This window comes from Cololabis saira, chromosome 14 (assembly GCF_033807715.1).
Source record: "Cololabis saira isolate AMF1-May2022 chromosome 14, fColSai1.1, whole genome shotgun sequence".
NCBI classification, from domain to species: Eukaryota; Metazoa; Chordata; class Actinopteri; order Beloniformes; family Belonidae; genus Cololabis; species Cololabis saira.
Genome location: NC_084600.1, coordinates 4,787,577 through 4,806,638, shown reverse-complemented (window position 1 = coordinate 4,806,638; position 19,062 = coordinate 4,787,577). Strand labels below are relative to the sequence as shown.

The 19,062-nt window shown below is 39.9% G+C and overlaps 1 protein-coding gene across 3 annotated transcripts; it reads right to left on the bottom strand.

Annotated features, from left to right (window-relative positions):
- Positions 1–540: 540 nt before the first annotated feature.
- Positions 541–18,171, bottom strand: endou2 (endonuclease, polyU-specific 2). 3 transcript variants are annotated; one of them, XM_061740787.1, is made up of 7 exons: positions 17,940–18,171; positions 5,760–5,919; positions 4,513–4,615; positions 3,749–3,870; positions 2,647–2,759; positions 1,813–1,966; positions 541–894 (listed from the first exon to the last, which is right to left on the bottom strand). In XM_061740787.1, the coding sequence occupies exons 2-7, from the start codon at positions 5,862–5,864 to the stop codon at positions 643–645; spliced, it is 849 nt and encodes a 282-aa protein (XP_061596771.1). In that variant the 5' UTR covers positions 5,865–5,919; positions 17,940–18,171; the 3' UTR covers positions 541–642. The 3 variants fall into 3 exon arrangements, with proteins under 3 accessions (XP_061596771.1, XP_061596770.1, XP_061596769.1); XM_061740786.1 differs by having other exon boundaries at positions 5,760–5,925; positions 17,974–18,171; XM_061740785.1 differs by having other exon boundaries at positions 17,974–18,171.
- Positions 18,172–19,062: the final 891 nt, after the last annotated feature.

The window sequence follows — 19,062 nt, the reverse complement described above, 5'->3', positions numbered from 1 at the left end:
TACTTTTGACACTTCTGATATTTAAACAGTTTTGAATTTTTGTTACCAATTGAATTAACGTCTTTTATTTTGGAATTGGGATTGACTCATTTCCGCCCTTGCCGCTAACTTGACGTCACGCACTTGGGCGGTGATTGACAGGTCTGGCCCCCAGGACAGAAGTAAAGGGAAACTAACATTTCTAGCCATTCAAATGTTACACATCACCGTGAGTATACATAACACTGTAATAGCACATACTTCCAGCCATGCCACGTCATCTATCAGCTCTGTTTATACCAAATTATTGTTTGGATGTCATTGATTCTTGGGATGGAGATTGTGGTGTGTGACAACTCAAAATAAATGATGGTATAAAACTCCCGTTTCTAAGGAAGTTATGATTGAATGGGTCTTGCTAGAGGAACTGAATGTGATGAGTGCACATTTTCATATCTCTGTGGCTATAATTGTCTTATATTCCATTACGGTACATTATCTCTCATACATTCTTCTGCACACACAGACTGAGCCAACAGAAACAAATACAAATGCATCTACTGTAGGTCTTCAAAGGTTTTATTGTATCTTTATTGAAAATAAAAAGACAACAACAACACCTGTGATAGTTTGACATTGCAGATTGATTGCTAGTCAGGTTTCTCAGGGTTTTAGGTACTTGAGCAGCACGGGGTAGGTGGTGCCTATGTGCTTCTGGTTGTAGTGGTGGCAAACAATCTCCACGTCGTAAAAACTGAACTGGACTTTGACACGTTCATTTGGCGAGCTGAGGAAACACAGCGTGTAGAGGGCAAACTCAAACTCGGGGCTGACGCCGATGAAGATGCTGCCCTTGGGCTTTATGCCGTTCTTCCAGCTGAACTGAAGGGCCAGGATGTGTTTGTTCTCGTCGGGCTGCAGGGAAGCAACAGCAGGGGAGGAAAGACAAGAAAAGATGGTGGTGAGGGACTGGAAGTGATTTGTTTAACATAAACAGCTGCCGGTGCATTTTCAGTACTTTGAAGGAAACAAACTAGTTTAAGATGTCAGTTGGGTATAACAGAAAAAAGAAAGTAAACCCTGAAAAGGGAAAGAGTGAAGCAAGAGATTAGGCTTTTATCAAGGGGCAAAAATCTAAACCACAACGTGCAGTGAGCTGCTGAGTCAAAGGTGTAAAGTTGAGTGCCAAGTTGGTCATTGCAGGATGTGAGTTTTTTCCGTAGAGTGCCAGAAGTATGACATGTGTGAGACAAGAGTAAGAGTGCAAAAATACACGTAACCTTCGATTGTATGAATGAGGTGAGGGTAGACAGTTAAGACATATGAAATATTGGGAAATAAGGATTTGTGAAAATAGGAATTTTGGCTAATACATAAAAGATAGTGAAGTGTAAGGGATGTATAGGGGAGGGAGGTATCAGGGGGGTTAGAAGGTATTTAAAGGCATGTTAGGCCTCTCTTTGCTTTGTTTGTGTTTGTTGTTTAGATATGTCCTTTTAATATTTTTTTTTTGTTTTCGTGTATATGTTGAGGTTGGTGTCTGTCTTATTGATATATGTATATTAGTTGTTGTTTTTTTTTGTTGTTATACTGAACGTCACTATGGTGTGGCACATAGAAAAATAAAGTTAAAGTAAAAAAAAAAAAAAAAAAAAAAGACATATTAAATATTGGGTCCTTAAAGGATATATGCAGATCTATAAATTAAGTAAGCAATGTAAAAGTTTATTCCAGAGAGTAAACAACCCTCAAAGGCTTATATTATGTTCAATGAGGGAAAAAAAAAAGTATTGGTTTTTAAAGCCACAATGAATGAACATCAGTACAGAATACCTGGGGTGAATGTGCAGTGACACTGTAGCCTTTATAATCAATGTGTCCAAGCTTTTCTTGTAAGTACAACTGGATCCAGTTGTGAAAACCGATAACAGTCCTCTTGTCTCTTGTCTCTCCGACAAAAACGTGTTCAAATCCAGAAGAGTCGGGCCTGGAGACAGAAATGACAGCGTCAGATTTTAAATCCTTCCACCTGCATGCCATAACGCCCAATCCCATCTGAAAAAACGCCTTCCGTATTACTGACAACAGAAAGATAGTATATCACCATGTCATGATCAGAATTTCAAATAGTATGGAACACATCTGTGACATACAGGACTGTCTCAGAAAATTAGAATATTGTGATAAAGTTCTTTATTTTCTGTAATGCAATTAAAAAAACAAAAATGTCATACATTCTGGATTCATTACAAATCAACTGAAATATTGCAAGCCTTTTATTATTTTAATATTGCTGATTATGGTTTACAGTTTAAGATTAAGATTCCCAGAATATTCAAATTTTTTTAGATAGGATATTTGAGTTTTCTTAAGCTGTTGGTCAGCAATATTAAAATAATAAAAGGCTTGCAATATTTCTGTCAATTTGTAATGAATCCACAATGTATGACATTTTTGTTTTTGTAATTGCATTACAGAAAATCACAATATTCTAATTTTCTGAGACAGTCCTATAGTATTGATCCCTTCCTACCATGTCTTCTCCAGGGAACTAGCATTGGTCTTGTTCCTATACAATGTCTGTTTTTCAGTTTCAGACGGTTACTATCAGGGTGCTAGATTCCTCTGGGGAAGATATATTTAGATGTGGCGCCAGATTCCACCCACCTGCTGGATCCTCTCCTCGCGTAGAGTTCAAACCAGATCCGATACAGCTGGCTTTTGAAATCAGTCTCGTTCTTAGGGGAGAGTTTTTTCTGCACCAGATACTTATGGGCAATCTGAAAATGAATACAGGTTCCTTTTTTAAAATGTTTAGCAATACAAAACCTGTCCAAAACGTTGCCCCCAAACTTCACTTTATTGCCAGTGAAAGATGAAAGTTTTTTTAATACGTCCTGTCAACCATCTCATGCAATTAACAAACGTTTGCGTGCATTAACTGACACAGTGAATTGTGATGATAATTATGTCTGCATGCAAATGCATCTCTCTAGCATTTGGCACGTCTCTGCAAGTTTGGCCGGTTCTGTTTTCTTGTGGAGGCGGATATGACTGCTCTACCAGTCATCATGTAAACTTACAGGACTGTCTCAGAAAATTAGAATATTGTGATTTTCTGTAATTGCAATTACAAAAACAAAAATGTCATACATTCTGGATTCATTACAAATCAACTGAAATATTGCAAGCCTTTTATTATTTTAATATTGCTGATCATGGTTTACAGCTTAAGAAAACTCAAATATCCTATCTCAAAAAATTAAAATATTCTGTGAATCTTAATCTTAAACTGTAAACCATGATCAGCAATATTAAAATAATAAAAGGCTTGCAATATTTCAGTTGATTTGTAATGAATCCAGAATGTATGACATTTTTGTTTTTTTAATTGAATTACAGAAAATCACAATATTCTAATTTTCTGAGACAGTCCTGTATTTTGCAAGTGCACTAATACTATACAAAACAATTGATAATGTGAATTAAATCCCTCTAAACAAAGTCTAGTTTACATACACATTTGTAGCTATTACATGTATTTAGCTGGCCTTGACACGGCATTGTTTTATTTATTGCATGGAATATTGAAGGCCCCTTTATGCATGTGAAAGTATCAGAGAATCAGTAGAGAATCAGCTGAAGGGTGTTGTAGAAGTAACTTCTAAATGCAGTTTCTGTGTAATGGGCCTTCTTGCAGAAAGACTGGAGGCTGTTTTTGCTGTTTTTTGTTTCCATTCTGTGTTTTTCCAGATGTATCCAGAGGTACCTTCATCGTGGGAGTCTGAATGATGGAGTCCAGGAACTTGTGGTTCTCCGCCTCCTCCTCAGGAGTTACAATCTCTGGCTCACCAGTGTCGCTCTCATAGTTATCCAGCAGGGAGATAAAGGCTGCAGAAACAAGTGAGATAACGTCCAGTGTGGGACAAGACATTATGTAATGTCTGAGAATGTCCAATCCCAGAAACACTGGAGATCATGACATTTCCAGGATAAAGAAGATGAAAGAAAACTGAAAACAGAATCCTCCAGATGAGGAAAATGGCAATTTTGACAAAGAAAAGGTATAACTCTGAGTGAAATACCACCTGTTACACAACTCGGCTCCAGATTAAGCATTTATACAAGGGAACTGCCTCCCGTTACGCAAAATGCAACAGTAATCTGTGGAAATATCACCAGACTGAATGGCTGAAAGGATGTGCAGGGGTTTGAAAGAAGCATCTTTCTGTATTCAGCACATTAAACTCTGCACACTGCGATTACACAACACGCCACTGTTCGTCATAAGGAGATTAGATGGAGAGGCTTTCATATGGGAGAAGCTGACAAGGAAAATAGCAGAAAACCCGTGTGGAATACGTGTAGAGATCACATCCCTTCATACGTTATTGATGGCTGCAGTTGTGTAAGAGGCTGCCGTGCACTAGTGCTGCATCAATAATACAAATACAAAAAATCTACTAAAAAGAAGTCATTGATAATACAATAGAATCCCCTTGATTTTTTTCTTCTAGTCCCTTGAGCTCTCACCTAAAAATGTTTCCTTTTTGAACATGTTCTCGTTGACGAATGAAAACAGAGGATATCCTGCTCCGTCATTGTCGTCATTGCACATGTTGTCTCCAGCTTTGCCCTGCAGCAGAAAGAGTGAAATCTAAATTATTAACGTAGCTTACTCATTTCTGTTTGACTCATAAAGTCCTGGTAGGAAGCCAAGCGAACGCCTCCCGCTTCAGCTCCCATTACACACAGAAAACTAAAACTATACAAACTGCAAGATTGAAGATATCCCCTTATATCAACCTGTCAGTGATCACCTCCCGTCATATATCCAATCTCTAGTTTTTCAGTACGTTTCAAGATCTCTCTTTTGGCAAAGTAAGATAGCAGCTAGAAGGCAGAGATTAAAAAAAAAAAAAACGTATGCTCTCTTTGCAATAGCAGAGTCCTTAAAATGATTTTTTATCGATATTCATTTGTCCAGGGCTGGTTGAGATGTATTTAAAGGTCAAATATATCAAGGCAACAAGCAGCCTGCAAATCAATGTAATATGCACTGCAAAAACTCATAATCTTAACAAGAATATTTGTCTTATTTCTAGTTAAAGGAGCATGAGGCAGGATTGAGGCAGGATTTTGTGAAAAAAATTCGTATACGTTTTAAGTTTTCTAGTAATAATGTCAGATGAAGCGTTCCAAACCAAAAAGAATGATCCCTCTACTAGTGTATCTCTCCGTTGCCTTGAACAGGCTGTGTGCTGCAAAATGTGCTGCAATTCGGGCCCAAATTTCCCGCGCTGGGCTGCAGATGTGACGTCACATGACGCTGCATGCGCGTTCTCCCCGTTCTCCCGTGCCGGCTTCAGTGTTAGCTGCAGTACCCCCGACGGCCGTCGTGGTGAAGGGTGGCGCTAGAGAGTCTCATTTCTTAAAAGGAGCCTCATGCTCCTTTAAAATGTCTCATTTTTAGTCAAAAAAATCTCATTACACTTAAAACAAGACTCATCACTGGAAAAAAATTTTTTTACTTGTAATGAGAAGATAAATCTTGTCCCACTGGCAGATTTTTCTACTTATTTCAATTGAAAATTTACTCGAAACAGGTGAAAATTGTCAAATAAGTTATTTTTCTGGTAATGACTCTTATTTTAAGTGTAATGAGATTTTTTGACTAAAAATGAGACATTTTAACTAGAAATAAGACAAATATTCCTGGTCAGATTTTGAGTTTTTTCAGTGTGTATGAGACAGAACCAGAGTGCGGTGTGTGAAAGGACCTGCAGGGAGATCCGGTAGTCCTCTCCAGGCTTGAGTCTGTTGACGTCGTTGTCCCACAGCTCCTGCACCATGGCCGACAGCTCTCTGTCACTCTCAATCATCATACGGATGCTCCTGTAATCTCACAGTGACTGATTCTTCCTGGTTTATTCCAGTCTTCTGTTACTAAGAGAAAGACAGTGAATGAAAGCTAAAGTCCAGATGTCAACTGCATTACAGGAATAAGCATTACATTAAAAAACCAATATAAAACGAAAATAAAATGAAGCCTGTGTGTTTCTTCAAAACACAAAAATTGTACTCAAGTAAAAGTACTGTTACTTCAGAATAATATGACTCAAGTAGAAGTAAAAAGTAGTCATCCAAATAATTACTTGAGTAAAAGTAAAAAAGTACTTGGTGAAAAAACTACTCAAGTACTGAGTAACTGTTGAGTAACGTCTGATTTATTTTTTTAACACAACCATTCAAACTGACAAAAGTACAAAATAATCATCTTCAGGCTAATTAAATCAATAAAATAATAAAATAAATTAAAATGAATAAAAAATAAAAAAATAGCTTAAATTAAAATAATCTTAAAGTAAATTAAAGTACTTTAATAAATAATAAAATAATAACAGAATAAAAAAATAATTAAGCACAAGTAGTACAAAATGTCCAGCCTTTGTACTTTTCTTTTTTAACCAGGCAGAACTAGAACAAACATGAACTCATAGAAACTCTGTGTGTGTTTGAGTCTGTGTAAATGTGACAAAACATGCAAAAACAAACATTTTCCCCAAAGAATCACCCAGTGATGTCATGAGATTGACGCGTACGTGGATAAAAGGGATAAAAGAAAAGTAACAGCTCAACGTAGCCTAATGTAGCGGAGTAAGAGGAACAGTTTCTTCTTCACAAATCTACTCAAGTAAAAGTAAAAAGTATAGTGATTCAAAACTACTCCTAAAAGTACAACATTTCCCAAAACTTACTCAAGTAAATGTATACGGAGTAAATGTAACTCGTTACTACCACCTCTGGAGGCCACACTAGATAAACAATAAAGAAACATATTCAGAGTGACTGAACTGCAGCTTGTGACGGATTTCGACGATTTCAGACAAAACAGAAGCCAGACGAAAACCAAACAGTCTCAGTAGCAGAAGCTGTCAAGGACGTTCCCTTCTCTTAGGCACCAGATAGAGCCGATGCACACAACTATACAGTTTAGACAGTATAATCAGGACGAATAACAGGTTTTATCACAAAAATACATATGTTCTTCCTCACTTTGGTCTCGTCAGCGCCTGGTATCACCACGTACCTGGGCTGATCTGATCTCAAGCGTACAGCTTCAATTACATGTGTAAAAATGTTTAGAGCTGTTAAAGTCACTTATGTTGGTCTCCTGGGACATGTACAGGACTGTCTCAGAAAATTAGAATATTGTGATTTTCTGTAATGCAATTACAAAAACAAAAATGTCATCCATTTCTGGATTTAATCAACTGAAATATTGCAAGCCTTTTATTATTTTAATATTGCTGATCATGGTTTACAGTTTAAGAAAACTCAAATATCCTATCTCAAAAAATTAGAATATTCTGGGAATCTTAATTTTAAGTTTAACTTTATCACAATATTCACCTGACGTACCTGCAAACAAGGAACAAGCTTTCTGTTTGTGTCTGCTCTGATGTCCAGGAAAGATTATTTTATAGGTAAAAGAGTTAAAGCAGATGTGACACTTTTAGTAAACTGTAACTTAAACAACAATTTGCAATAAAGACCTAACATTTTCTTAGTTAAGCGGAAACCAACTAAGAATATAAGGGACAAAGTGTTAAATCATGGCCTAATGATGATCAAATTATAATAAACATCTAATGATTAGTTGAGTATTAATTAATGTAAAAAAAATAAAATAAAGAATGATTCACAAATAAGTCCTTAAATATTAAAAGAGGCCTCTCTATCATAGTAGTAGGGACTGATGGGTAATACATTGGTTACTTTATATCTGTTCATCGGTGGAGCAGACCTCTGATGAAAGAACACGTCCTTACTAAATGATTAAACTTAAGTTCCTGTTTTAAAGCACTACTGATACAGATTAAACAGTAGTGACTAAGCAGTCCTGTATAACTTCAATTTAAAGGGGACATTTATAAGTATTCAATAAATACGTTGTGATAACCTGTCCAAGTGATTCTTTTATCAAAAAGTAATGTCTGATCAGATAGATAGATACTTTATTAATCTCGAGGGGAATTCAAAAATTTTTATATTTAAAATTTTGCAAAAATTCAGAATTCAGTACTATTTGATTTATTCCTTGAACATTTCATATTTAACTGAATATGTACTCATTTGTTTCTTCATTAGCTCCCATGTGCCATGTCATTTTCTTTATTAATCAAAAAAAATTATCTCAAAACTCTCATGTTATTAAATTTTATGATTTGTTTTATTATAAAATCATGCAAATGATGTTCAGAGCAAAATCAAAAATGCTCCCTGACTCAATACAGAGGTTTTTTTCAATTCAGGAGACTCGTTATAATCTTAGAGGTGTCTGCAATTTTACTGTACAAAAAGCTAAAAAAGGTCTGAAAAGGAGATGTGTCTCCATTACTGGAGTTACATTCTGGAATGATGCCAACATACATTTAAAAACATGTCATTTTCTTTTGGTTTTTAAGAAAATGGTTTGTAAAGCTATTTTTGAAGATTATAAGTGCAATTGACTATCTGTTAATGTTTCTTTGCTTTTCTGTTGTTTCTTTGCTTTTCTGTTCTTTCTTTGCTTTTCTATTCTCTTTTTGGTTTTCTGGAGGTCGGTAGCCACAAAAAGAAAGTTGGTAATATAGGATAGGCTTTTATAAGCAGTTTGCCTCAGCCTATGCCTTTTCATTGTGAAATGTTAATGCTGTGCAAAATGTTTTTTGGTGTTGTTTTTGTGTTGTCATGACTGAATAAACTTCATTCATTCATTCATTCATTCATTCAAAACTATACAATAACAACCGAAGTGAGGAACCTTTGATGGACGTGTTCAGGTCTCTTAATGATTTAGGATTGTGTGGAAACATTACTCCAGTATTCCAGCATGTGGCATTAGTCAGTAACTTACAAGGCTGTGTGGCCTGTGACAGCCCTCGGTATTTTAAAACATAATAGCCCCCCCATTCAGGGAGAGCTTACCCATCCAAGTCAACACTCTCACAAAGCTGCATTCACCCCCAACATGCCTGACCACGGATCACCAAATCCCACGATGCATAGCTGTCAGAACTCCATCAGAACTCCATCATGGCTGTAAAGGCTGCGTACCTTCAGCCACCACATCATCAATACAAGCACTGACCTGTCTCTCCTCAGCGCTGGTCAGGCTTCTGGGTGTAATTATTGACTCAGACCTGAACTTCAACAACCATCTAAAGTTTATCACCAAATCTGCCTATTACCACCTAAAGAACATTGCTAGAATTAAGGGGATTCTGTCTAAACAAGACATGGACAAACTTATTCATGCATTCATTTTCAGTAGGTTGGATTATTGCAATGGCATCTTTACAGGCCTGACCAAGAAATCTATCAGGAGCTGCAGCTGATCCAGAACGCTGATCCAGAGTCCTTACAAACACCAGGAAACTGGACCACATTACACCAGGAAACTGGACCATATTACACCAGGAAACTGGACCATATTACACCAGGAAACTGAACCACATTACACCAGGAAACTGGACCATGTTACACCAGGAAACTGGACCACATTACACCAGGAAACTGGACCATAATACACCAGGAAACTGGACCATATTACACCAGGTAACTGAACCACATTACACCAGGAAACTGGACCACAATACACCAGGAAACTGGACCATGTTACACCAGGAAACTGGACCATATTACACCAGGAAACTGAACCACATTACACCAGGAAACTGGACCATGTTACACCAGGAAACTGGACCACAATACACCAGGAAACTGGACCATGTTACACCAGGAAACTGGACCATATTACACCAGGAAACTGGACCATAATACACCAGGAAACTGGACCATGTTACACCAGGAAACTGGACCATATTACACCAGGAAACTGAACCACATTACACCAGGAAACTGGACCATGTTACACCAGGAAACTGGACCACAATACACCAGGAAACTGGACCATGTTACACCAGGAAACTGGACCACATTACACCAGGAAACTGGACCATGTTACACCAGGAAACTGGACCACAATACACCAGGAAACTGGACCACATTACACCAGGAAACTGGACCACATTACACCAGGAAACTGGACCATATTACACCAGGAAACTGGACCATGTTACACCAGGAAACTGGACCACGTTACACCAGGAAACTGGACCATATTACACCAGGAAACTGGACCACATTATACCAGGAAACTGGACCACATTACACCAGGAAACTGGACTATGTTACACCAGGAAACTGGACCATATTACACCAGGAAACTGGACCATACTACACCAGGAAACTGGACCACATTACACCAGGAAACTGGACCACATTACACCAGGAAACTGGACCACATTACACCAGGAAACTGGACCATGTTACACCAGGAAACTGGACCATATTACACCAGGAAACTGGACCACATTACACCAGGAAACTGGACCATATTACACCAGGAAACTGGACCACATTACACCAGGAAACTGGACCACATTACACCAGGAAACTGGACCATGTTACACCAGGAAACTGGACCATATTACACCAGGAAACTGGACCACATTACACCAGGAAACTGGACCATATTACACCAGGAAACTGGACCATATTATACCAGGAAACTGGACCACATTATACCAGGAAACTGGACCATATTAAACCAGGAAACTGGACCATGTTACACCAGGAAACTGGACCATATTACACCAGGAAACTGGACCATGTTACACCAGGAAACTGGACCATATTACACCAGGAAACTGGACCATATTACACCAGGAAACTGGACCATGTTACACCAGGAAACTGGACCATGTTACACCAGGAAACTGGACCATATTACACCAGGAAACTGGACCACATTACACCAGGAAACTGGACCACATTACACCAGGAAACTGGACCATATTACACCAGGAAACTGGACCATGTTACACCAGGAAACTGGACCATATTACACCAGGAAACTGGACTGTATTACACCAGGAAACTGGACCATATTACACCAGGAAACTGGACCATATTACACCAGGAAACTGGACCATGTTACACCAGGAAACTGGACCATATTACACCAGGAAACTGGACCATATTACACCAGGAAACTGGACCATATTACACCAGGAAACTGGACCATATTACACCAGGAAACTGGACCACATTACACCAGGAAACTGGACCATATTACACCAGGAAACTGGACCACATTACACCAGGAAACTGGACCATATTACACCAGGAAACTGGACCATATTACACCAGGAAACTGGACCATGTTACACCAGGAAACTGGACCATATTACACCAGGAAACTGGACCACATTACACCAGGAAACTGGACCATATTACACCAGGAAACTGGACCACATTACACCAGGAAACTGGACCATATTACACCAGGAAACTGGACCATATTACACCAGGAAACTGGACCATATTACACCAGGAAACTGGACTGTATTACACCAGGAAACTGGACCATATTACACCAGGAAACTGGACCACGTTACACCAGGAAACTGGACCATATTACACCAGGAAACTGGACCACGTTACACCAGGAAACTGGACCATATTACACCAGGAAACTGGACCATGTTACACCAGGAAACTGGACCATGTTACACCAGGAAACTGGACCATATTACACCAGGAAACTGGACCACATTACACCAGGAAACTGGACCATATTACACCAGGAAACTGGACCACATTACACCAGGAAACTGGACCATATTACACCAGGAAACTGGACCATATTACACCAGGAAACTGGACCATGTTACACCAGGAAACTGGACCATATTACACCAGGAAACTGGACCACATTACACCAGGAAACTGGACCATATTACACCAGGAAACTGGACTGTATTACACCAGGAAACTGGACCATATTACACCAGGAAACTGGACCACGTTACACCAGGAAACTGGACCATATTACACCAGGAAACTGGACCACGTTACACCAGGAAACTGGACCATATTACACCAGGAAACTGGACCATGTTACACCAGGAAACTGGACCATGTTACACCAGGAAACTGGACCATATCACACCAGGAAACTGGACCACATTACACCAGGAAACTGGACCATGTTACACCAGGAAACTGGACCATATTACACCAGGAAACTGGACTGTATTACACCAGGAAACTGGACCATATTACACCAGGAAACTGGACCATATTACACCAGGAAACTGGACCATGTTACACCAGGAAACTGGACCATATTACACCAGGAAACTGGACCATATTACACCAGGAAACTGGACCATGTTACACCAGGAAACTGGACCATGTTACACCAGGAAACTGGACCACATTACACCAGGAAACTGGACCACATTACACCAGGAAACTGGACCACGTTACACCAGGAAACTGGACCATGTTACACCAGGAAACTGGACCACATTACACCAGGAAACTGGACCACATTACACCAGGAAACTGGACCACGTTACACCAGGAAACTGGACCATATTACACCAGGAAACTGGACCACATTACACCAGGAAACTGGACCATATTACACCAGGAAACTGGACCATATTACACCAGGAAACTGGACCATGTTACACCAGGAAACTGGACCATGTTACACCAGGAAACTGGACCATATTACACCAGGAAACTGGACCATATTACACCAGGAAACTGGACCATATTACACCAGGAAACTGGACCATATTACACAAGGAAACTGGACCATATTACACCAGGAAACTGGACCACATTACACCAGGAAACTGGACCACATTACACCAGGAAACTGGACCACATTACACCAGGAAACTGGACCATATTACACCAGGAAACTGGACCATATTACACCAGGAAACTGGACCATATTACACCAGGAAACTGGACCATATTACACCAGGAAACTGGGCCATATTACACCAGGAAACTGGACCACATTACACCAGGAAACTGGACCACATTACACCAGGAAACTGGACCATATTACACCAGGAAACTGGACCACATTACACCAGGAAACTGGACCACATTACACCAGGAAACTGGACCACATTACACCAGGAAACTGGACCATATTACACCAGGAAACTGGACCATATTACACCAGGAAACTGGACCACATTACACCAGGAAACTGGACCATATTACACCAGGAAACTGGACCACATTACACCAGGAAACTGGACCATATTACACCAGGAAACTGGACCACATTACACCAGGAAACTGGACCATATTACACCAGGAAACTGGACCATATTACACCAGGAAACTGGACCATATTACACCAGGAAACTGGGCCATATTACACCAGGAAACTGGACCACATTACACCAGGAAACTGGACCACATTACACCAGGAAACTGGACCATATTACACCAGGAAACTGGACCACATTACACCAGGAAACTGGACCACATTACACCAGGAAACTGGACCATATTACACCAGGAAACTGGACCACATTACACCAGGAAACTGGACCACATTACACCAGGAAACTGGACCACATTACACCAGGAAACTGGACCATATTACACCAGGAGACTGTACCATATTACACCAGGAAACTGGACCACATTACACCAGGAAACTGGACCATATTACACCAGGAAACTGGACCATATTACACCAGGAAACTGGACCACATTACACCAGGAAACTGGACCATATTACACCAGGAAACTGGACCACATTACACCAGTCATGAAATCACTACACTGGCTTCCCGTGAGTCAAAGGATAGAGTTTAAAATCTTACTGCTGGTCTACAAAGACTTAAATGGTCTTGGACCAAAATACATGGTTGATCTGTTAGTTCCTATGAAGCTCCCAGACCCCTGAGGTTCATCTGGATCTGTTAGTTCCTATGAAGCTCCCAGACCCCTGAGGTTCATCTGGATCTGTTAGTTCCTATGAAGCTCCCAGACCCCTGAGGTTCATCTGGATCTGTTAGTTCCTATGAAGCTCCCAGACCCCTGAGGTTCATCTGGATCTGGTTTGTTGTGGTTCCAGAACCAGAACCAAGCAAGGTGAGGCAGCGTTCAGTTATTCTGCTCCTCACCGGTGGAACAAACTTCCTCCAACAGTTCCTCCAACTGTAGATCCTTCAAATCGGGCCTAAAAACATTACTGTTTACTGAAGCGTACTCTTAAATTAAATACTTACCTGCTGGACTCTACTGCCCTTATTTTTTTATTATTTTACTTCTTTTCTTATCATCTTATTCATAATTTTATTCAATCGTATTTGTTATTTACTGTCTAATTATGTCTTGCCACTTTTAATGTCAATGTAAAGCACTTTGAATTACCGTATTTTCCGCATTATAAGGCGCACCTAAAAGCCTTTAATTTTCTCAAAAACCGGCAGTGCGCCTTATAATGCAGAGCATCTTATATATGATCATTACGGTAATTTCTGTTCCTGTAGTCAGGGGGATTGTGGGTAATGTAGTTGGTGTCGCCGAAGTAATGGCGCTAAAAACGTCAGGAATCGTCACAGACGTTCAAGACAACAGCAGCGACGCTGACTCGCATAATGAGTCTAAAAAAAAAAAAGACTTTGACGAGACGGAGCAAAGCTGGTTTTTATTTTGTTAATAAAGTTTGACATACGGTACTTTTCTTCTTGTTTTTTTTTTTTAGCATTTGCTGTAGGATTTTGTAGCATTTCCTGTAGCTCCATCAGGTAGATACGTAACTCAACACCAGCCACTAGGGGAGAACGGGTGATTTGAGCCTGTGGGGAAGTTGAGCCACCCCTTGTTTATGAACAACCAGAGACAAATTTGGCCACGTGACCATGTGTGTTTGAATCCATCCATTGTACTCACCTGTGATGGAGAGAGGCTGATCCAGTAAGTGGTAAGCATATTTAAGTTCAAAATACTGTTTTTTGCCGTTCAAAGTGAATTTTTCATGTTCAAGGAGTCGTGATTCTTGCGTCTGAACAATTAAAGACAAGTTTGAACAAATCTCACATATGTGTTAGGGGATTAGGAAGTTATAATATGGGGCTATACTTTTAGCATGATGTTAGCTCTAAACTGCTGGATGATAAAAGTTTGTTAAAATGGCAGGGGTGGGGTAATTTTAGCCAAAAGGCCTGGGGGATGTTGAGCCAGTCAGTGGCTCAACTTCACCCACTTATTATTATTATTAAAGTATTATGTTACTGTAATATGTACATTGCATTCTGTTACAGCCCCCAGCAGTTACTGCGTTTGATTTAGTGTGTAACTGTATTAATATTTTGTTTCTGTATTTTTTGGGCGAGTGAGCACTCCTGTTTTTGATCCATCTTGTTCTTCCCACTGACAGTTCAGATTGACAGGTCCCGCCTCCTGCCGCAGCCATTGGTCCTCCACAGCTGTGGCAGATGAGACTGACGAGCTGACACCAAGCTGCTGGTGGTCCTCAAAAGCAGCACACCTCAGTCAGCATGAGAGGGCTGCTACTGTTCAGTGTGGCAATCCTCCTCGTTGTGTTCTGTGCATATGTGATTTGTATCGGTGTTTAGTCTGCTGTTTATGCTCAAGAGTGTTGTAACTGTCTGTAGCCTGTATTTTATTTTATACCGAAGCAGTAAGGGTAAACCGCCATTTAATTTGATCCCCTTTTTCTCCTGTTTTTGTTAAGTTAGGAAGCTAGGCTCAGATATTGTAATTTTGTTTGATCTTTTGTTTCCTCCCAGGGTAGTCTGGTTGAGAAGGTAGTTTCTTTTGTTTGTTATTTTGGCCTAGGTTTACCCCGAAGAGAAGCTTCATTTTTGTCATTTTGTTTCTTTTGTGCTAACCCGGTTAGCACTGATTTGAACTTTGGATGTTGAACATTGAGCTGTGCAACAATAAATACAGCCTTTTTGGTTGTGAACCATCTCTCGCTGCCTTCTTATGTTGCGCCTCTGTTCCCCTAGCATGGTGCGTAACACATTCCTACATTTTATCACCAAAATGATGTGACATTTTGAATTTTAGACCAGAAACCATCATGCCACGCCACTATAAAGGGAAGACAGACAGGGCTTCAACTCTGTTTCTGAGGCGAAGTTGTGATGGTTCTGTGAATGAAAAGCCCAACTTCACATTCAAAGAGAATGATGGACTCATCCCTAGAGGTGATGTGCTCATGAAACTCCCAAAACCGCAAAAACCTGGGGGAACAGCCTTGGGAGAAGACGTTCGTATTCCCGTGCAGCATTGACAAGTGGGATGTTGAGTAGTAGCCTTGAAGTTCATTTTTTTTCTTGTTAACAATAAAACATTTAAGGAGTCATTTGGTGTTGAATTTGTCTTGCTTTGATATGGCATTAAATGAGGTGAAAATGTTAAGTTTTACTTCAACATAATCAGTGGCACAATTTACCCCCCTGTGGCTCAACTTATCCTCTCCCTAGGCTCAACTTAGCCCTCACCGGGGGCAAGTTGAGCCAAGAGACCACTTTTTTTTTTAAACAGTTAATTTTAGATCAAAGGTGATTATTCCTATGGATGCACCAAATCCTGAAATATATGTACATATTTTAGTTGGAGACATTACTGTCATGCCCTCACTTTAAAGATGCCTTAAGTAAAAACTGGCTCAATTCACCCCGCTCTCCCCTATAGTACGGTATTTTACCAGATATTTAGTGCGCCTTATAGGGCCTGATTTACTAAAGGTTTGCGTGTGTAAAAACGTGTGCAAACTTGACATCACCCGCAAACCAATGTGCAAGCTGATCTACTAACAGCGTGCAAAGAGGACTGCGCCTCTCAAATGAGCAAAATAGCACACGCAATTCATTTAGTACTTTTGCCCTGATGAATAATCAATATGGGGCGTACCCGCCAGAAATCGCTAAATACTGGGAGGGGAAAATGCAAATATGTCCATTTACCACGCGCAATGAGATTTACCAAGCCTGAAGGTTTTTGCGGGGATTGTGATTGCGTCTGTATTTAATACGTTCGAAAGGAAGGTGCTAATCTGCCCAGCATTACGCAGGGATGCTTGTTGGTGCCTGATTTGAGGACTGGGGTGGGGATGGCTCATCTTGTGGTGAGGATTCTCCACATGCAAAAGGAGAAATATTTTATTTGAATGTTAAATCGAGTATTATTCAGCAAAAGGTTGCCACAGGAGGCACATTCATTTTTTTATTTGTGATAATAAATAAATCACGTGTTTTCATGGAGAAAAAAGTGTTTCTTATTGTGCGCCTGTTCTGCAGTTGTCATACCCTGGTGTTGTGCCGTATTCAGCACCCCTGCCGTGAAAGGCACCCCCTCGTCTGACAAAAATGATATTCTCATTCCGTGTCACGTTCTGTTTAGCGTCCAGTTTTGTGTTAATGATTCATGTTTAAATGCGCTCATGGATTCCACAATAGTCATACTTTCCCACAATCACAGTCACAGATAACAAAAATCGGGTAAATGGTTATTGATGTCATTAATTAATAGCCTGCTTACTGTGTTGTCTTCCATAATATTTGTAAATATATATAATATAAACTCCTAAGTATGTGTTTGTGTGAGTGTGTATATATAAATATATTGAAGTGTCAGTGTGTTTTTTTTTTTCTTGGTCTACTTATCATTGAATATATGAGGGGGTGCTTTTCACGGCAGGGGTGCTGAATACGGCACAACAATTTGCCTCTTCCACTAATATCTCTAACTCCAACTCGTCAAATTTCATTTTGCGCTCGCAAACCCTAAGACACGCAACACCTCATTTAAATACTGCAGTTTGCACCAGTTATCAATTGCGCACGCAATCTTAGTTGATCACCCGCAAAACACACAACAACAGCACGTGCAAACTTTTTCAGTGCACACACAATTTAGTACTCTTTATTTAGGGTCTTAGTAAATCGGGCCCATAGTGTGGTGCGCCTTATATATGGAACAAGTTTTAAAATACGTCATTCGTTGAAGGTGGGCCTTATAATGCGGTGCGCCTTATAGTGCGGAAAATACAGTACCTTGTGTTGAATTGTGCTATATAAATAAACTTGCCTTGCCTTCCAGGAGCCAACGGGGGGACGGTGGGAGCGTTGCTGAAGCGTTGCTGAAGCCTCTCAGTGCTGGCCAGGTGCTGCCGCCGCAGGTGTCCCGTGTTTCTGACAGCACGTGTCTTTAATGGTCATAGTAACAGCCCAACCAGTCAGTCAGCATGTATGGAGACAGACAGGCAGGGGCAGGGAACAGAGGGCACGAGGCCGGGGATAGGACGGGACAGCAGAGAGGGGGCCGTTTTAAAGGGTTATCCTCTGTCAGCAACTCTGGCCAAAGGGGGTTACACAATGTTGTCTCTTTTCACTTTTGGTCTAAAACGTGGGCTCTTTGTTTCTTTAGCATCTCATTGTTCCTCTCTGTCACAGCACAACCTCTGGATTACAGCGTTGGTGTGGCTCATGTTCCAGGTAGTAAGATGTCGTAAACATCTGCACAGAGCAACCAGTTTTGACAAAAACAAACCAGTCTTGACTTGATCAAACTCACTTTCAAAGGTTATATTAGGACTGAAGGCAGAATTCTTAAAATTGTTTTGGAGTAATATATATATTAGCGAAAAACCATCATGACATTTGGGGGGGGAATGGAAGACTAACCTTTTAAGCACATTTTTCATTTCAAAAGGTGTGCAGCCTTCAAGCAGATAGAAAATGTATAAACTTTATGCCAAACAGAACCTTTTTTTTCATCTTATACAAGTTTAAAAATAGGCACAGAAATGATTCTCAGACCATGGCAAGCAAAGTCGTCTGATCAGATTAAGTTAAAATTGTGCCAGTTTAACTACAATGCCCAGTACTCGAGTTGTAAAAAGAAATCCAGGGGGATGGTGGATTCTATCATATTGGGACAGATAATTTGTGCTGATTACAAATAATATAATATATTACAAATAATAGCAGTGACCAAAACACCTGCAGAAATACTGCAGGAATGACATAGCAGCAGTTAAATGCAGCCTTCTGTAAGCTTTAAATATACCGGTAAGTAAAATGGATCACTGCAAAAACTCTTAACAATCTTAAAAATCTTAACGAGAATATTTGTCTTATTTCTAGTTAAAATGTCTCATTTTAGTAAAAAAAAATC

Excerpts from the sequence above, each read along its gene's own strand:
- endou2 (XM_061740787.1), bottom strand. The coding sequence starts at position 5,864 with ATGATGATTGAGAGTGACAGAGAGCTGTCGGCCATGGTGCAGGAGCTG. Across the intron at positions 3,871-4,512 it reads CAAAAAGGAAACATTTTTAG|CCTTTATCTCCCTGCTGGAT; the intron begins GTGAGAGCTCAA and ends TTGTTTCTGCAG. Across the intron at positions 1,967-2,646 it reads GCGAGGAGAGGATCCAGCAG|GCCCGACTCTTCTGGATTTG; the intron begins GTGGGTGGAATC and ends TTCTGTCTCCAG.